Below are 3,949 nucleotides of genomic sequence, written 5' to 3'. Positions count from 1 at the left end.
CGGTCATGACCCAGCCTTCATGACCATAGGTGAGGGTAGGAACGAAAACTGACCGGTAAATTGAGAACTTTGCCTTCTGGCTCAGCTCTCTTTTCGTCACAAAGGAGAAATAAATTGAATGTAATACTGCACCCGCTGCGTCGATTCTCCGACCAATCTCCCTCTCCATTGTCCCTTCACTTGCGAATGACCCCAAGGTATTTAAACTACTTCACTTGGGGTAAGGACCCTACCTGAAGAAGGCAGGGAGGCTGTTCCCCCCATTAACGCCTCGCCAAGTAGTGTTTTACACAAGTAAAGCAAAATCTTAATCTAACAAATAATTATATAAATGTGTGTGTGTGTATGTGTGTATGTGTATGTGTCATGTGTGTGTGTGTGTGGTGTGTTGTGTGTGTGTGTGTGTGTGTGTGTGTGTGTGTGTGTGTGTGTGTTGTTTTTGTGTCTAACAGTTAAGTAAAAGTACAGTATATAAAGATAAAGTGATGGTTTAAGGTGGTAACTTCAGGATTAAGATGGCAGGCAGGTGTGAGCGGTGGGAGCAGGTGATTGTGGATGAGATTCAGGTGTGCGCGGTCAGCTGGCTTCAGCAGAAAGGAGAGTGGAGAAAAAAAACAGCAGGGACAAACAGGCAGGCCAACAGAAAACTCAGATAGAAAACTAGTAAATAAAACAAATACTCACGGCCAGCCGGACCCAATCCATTACACATTTATTTGATTCTATTTGATAAAACTTTGATGAAGGAAAGCATGTGGGCATGATTCGTCTTGATTTGCAAAAAGCCTTTGATACTGTAAACCATGCAATACTACTATCAAAGCTGCAAAGTATAGGCTTAAGAAATACTGCTGTGAAATGGTTCACCTCTTACCTCACTGGAAGAACTCAAGTTTGTGATGTTAAGGGGACCAAAGGTCACATGTAACGGTTTTATTACTGATTCAATCACATTTTGATTATGCATGTTCACCTTTTGAACTGATATTGGTAGAGGTGCTTTTAGAAGGGTAAGACTCATGCCAGTACATTTTAGAGTGCAGCAGTTAAAGTCACATGTATAATGTTATAAATGGCCCAAATATTTACACTATCATATAAAAATGGTTTATACACAGAGCATAATCACAATACTAGGGCCAGTGTCCGGTCTTGTAAAGTGCCCAGAGTCAACAATGCAGCTAGAAGTGCATTTTTCTATACAGGTATAACATTGTGGAATAATCTTCCGCTTTTGAAATTGTAAATACCAAGGGGGCTTTTAGACATCGGGTTAAGGCATTTTAATGGAATGGAGTAACCAATCTTTTTAGTTAGAATAGACTGATAATTTTATGTGATCTGTGATTTTTCGGATTTTGGAATGCTCTTGAACCCTGGATAATTTGTGTTAAATGCTATTGTCTTTGTTCTGCAATAGGTATTTATGTGTAAAATGTTTTTAACACCAAGGACCATGTTGGAAATAGGTATTCACACTTTAACATGTTATCCTTTGGGTTACGTTGTCTGTTAAATCCAAAATAAAACAAATCAAATCAAATACTGATCAAATGTATTGAGTTCGGCATGGAATGTCTCATAATAACAAATACATGATGCATACAAACTGTTCTACTTATCTGACCAGCTCGCTAACGCCACCTCTTTACCTTTTTGTCTTTGCACAGAAGAAGTTTCTTTAGTAGTGTGGAACGAGTTCTATCACCACTCAGTCATAAAGTACAGTTTTCTCTCCTTGAATTTGTAAGTAATGATGTGAGCTATTCTGTGTTTTTTCACTCTTGGTGTGTCCAGTGTGTGGCTGCGATCTAGTGCACTCTGGTTTCTTCCACCACTCTGGCGAGTACATCTGTACAGCGGACTACCAGCGGCTCTATGGGACCCAGTGTGACAGCTGTGAGCAGTACATCACTGGGGAGGTAGTTTCGGCCCTGGGGAGGACATACCACCCACATTGCTTTGTCTGCAGCATCTGCAGGTAAGTGTGTGTATAGTCACAACATACTATATTTCTCGCCTAATTTTTAGAAACATCATTTTTTATGCTCATTATAAATATTGAAATACAATGTATTTAAACATAGTATGGTTGGTATTGGTACGAGTAATAGTAGAGTATTGGAATTCAAATTATTTAAAATTTTTAACACTATTGTTTACAGCTCTACGTGTTCCTCCTGTGATCTTAGTTTTTGTTGAAGGTTATTCTATTCTTTAATCATGCGTCTTCAGGGATTCGCTTGTCGCTGCTTCATTCGTAATTTGTGACTACAGAAACAACAATAACAAATGAGATTCTCACAGAGCACCACTTACTGTGGTATAATGACTTGACATGTCTGTTCACAACTTTACAATTAAAAGGAGATGATGTATGCATACTGCGGTCCTGTTTGGTTTCACTGACCATTGTACACCAAAACTACTTTAGAAAATCAACAGTGCTAAGGAACACTTTAGGTAATGTTTTAATTTAAACATTCACAGTCAGTAAAACTTGTTGTAGCTTATTAAAAGTAACAAATCAAAGTTTATTGCCTGGTGCCTTTGTCAGCTTTGTCCTTAAATTGCTTTACTGAAAATATATGGCAAATGCAGGTTTTGGACACATGATTTAAAAGGAATCGGTATTGCTATCTCAAGAGGTACTCCGGTGATTTAGCATTACACTTCCATAAAGTTTGGTAAGCTTGTCAGAGACAGATTTGTAAAAGAATGATCAAAATTCAAAGCGGCTATCCTGACTTTTAGTTCCTAGTAACAACCTAAAAACCCTGGATTCTACACTTCGCATAATGCAACTTGATGGCATCTTTTATTTGACCCCGTCTGTCTGATAAACTCCCACATCTTTCAAACTCCACATTACATCACCAGGCTTATTTTCTCAGACTTTAGAAAGACATATAATACATTTTACAGGCTGTATAATATATTTTTAATACAATCTGTGGAGTGCCCCTTTAAGTAGTGTAAGTATAATTGTTTTTGGATTACCAATAAGTTACCCACACTGGTCAGTGTAGCAGAGTGGAGCAGAAGGTTGATGAGAAATCACATCCAAGAGAAAACGAGTTACAATTTAAAATGTTTAAAATATTAATATTTCATATAGAAGATGTGCTTAATGTCTGTTGTAGGTGGCTGCGCTTACTTTATTTATTATACATCATAAACTTGTGTAGTATTGGCTTCAGTACAGTTTTTTTTTTAAAGCTGGAGTAAATATGATAAAAGGGATTGCTGAATGAAATGTGGCTTCTGATAAGTAAAGTAAATATATAAACTGTCAGTCAATGTGTTAGATGTAGAGATGTATCATGAGGTTTTGGTTTGCTTATAGTGACAGTTTTTGTAGTGTGTGTGTGTGTGTGTGTGTGTGTGTGTGTGTGTGTGTGTGCCAACTCTACTGAATTACTGAATAAGAGCACACTGCACTAAGATTGCAAAGGAAGTTTATTCGTTTTGAAAATGTCTGTGTCAGCATATTGCAATAATATAATAATAATAATATTATGTCTCTCAAATGACTTTTGTCTCTGATGGGTGCAGAGTATAAAACTCTAACCAGAAGTCATACATATAGCATAAAGGGCTGGGAGGTATATTGATTCTGGCTTCAAATGCGAGGGACATCAGCCAGACAATTTAACATGTAACTTTCCTACAACTAAACAGATATAAAAAAAAAAACGTCATGGTCATTGTTATTGTCATTGTTATCTATTTTTTCCATGTTGCACAGCTATAGCAAAGTATATTTACACAGTTGATGCGCCGTAGTAATTTCAATTCAATTTAAATTTTATTTATATAGCGCTAAATCACAACAATAGTTATCTCATTGCGCTTTCCATAAAGTCCATAAACCCAACAGTTCCCACCAAGAGCAAGCACTAGGCAACAGAGGCAAGGAAAAACTTCTTTTAAGAGGCAGAAACCTCGA

The 3,949-nt window shown here is 37.3% G+C and overlaps 1 protein-coding gene across 8 annotated transcripts in view; it reads left to right on the top strand.

Annotated features, from left to right (window-relative positions):
* Positions 1 to 3,949, top strand: part of LOC116700693 (actin-binding LIM protein 3) — a gene marked incomplete in the record, with an annotated part of 54,054 nt that overhangs the window by 15,413 nt on the left and 34,692 nt on the right. For all 8 annotated transcript variants that reach the window (XR_004334709.1, XM_032534100.1, XM_032534098.1 and 5 more), the window contains 1 exon segment: positions 1,798 to 1,981. Coding sequence is in view for 7 of the 8 variants with exons in the window: in XM_032534100.1 (XP_032389991.1) it covers positions 1,798 to 1,981 (184 nt within the window).

Source organism: Etheostoma spectabile, chromosome 13 (genome assembly GCF_008692095.1).
Source record: "Etheostoma spectabile isolate EspeVRDwgs_2016 chromosome 13, UIUC_Espe_1.0, whole genome shotgun sequence".
NCBI lineage: Eukaryota > Metazoa > Chordata > Actinopteri > Perciformes > Percidae > Etheostoma > Etheostoma spectabile.
This window is presented reverse-complemented; position numbering and strand designations above follow the sequence as displayed.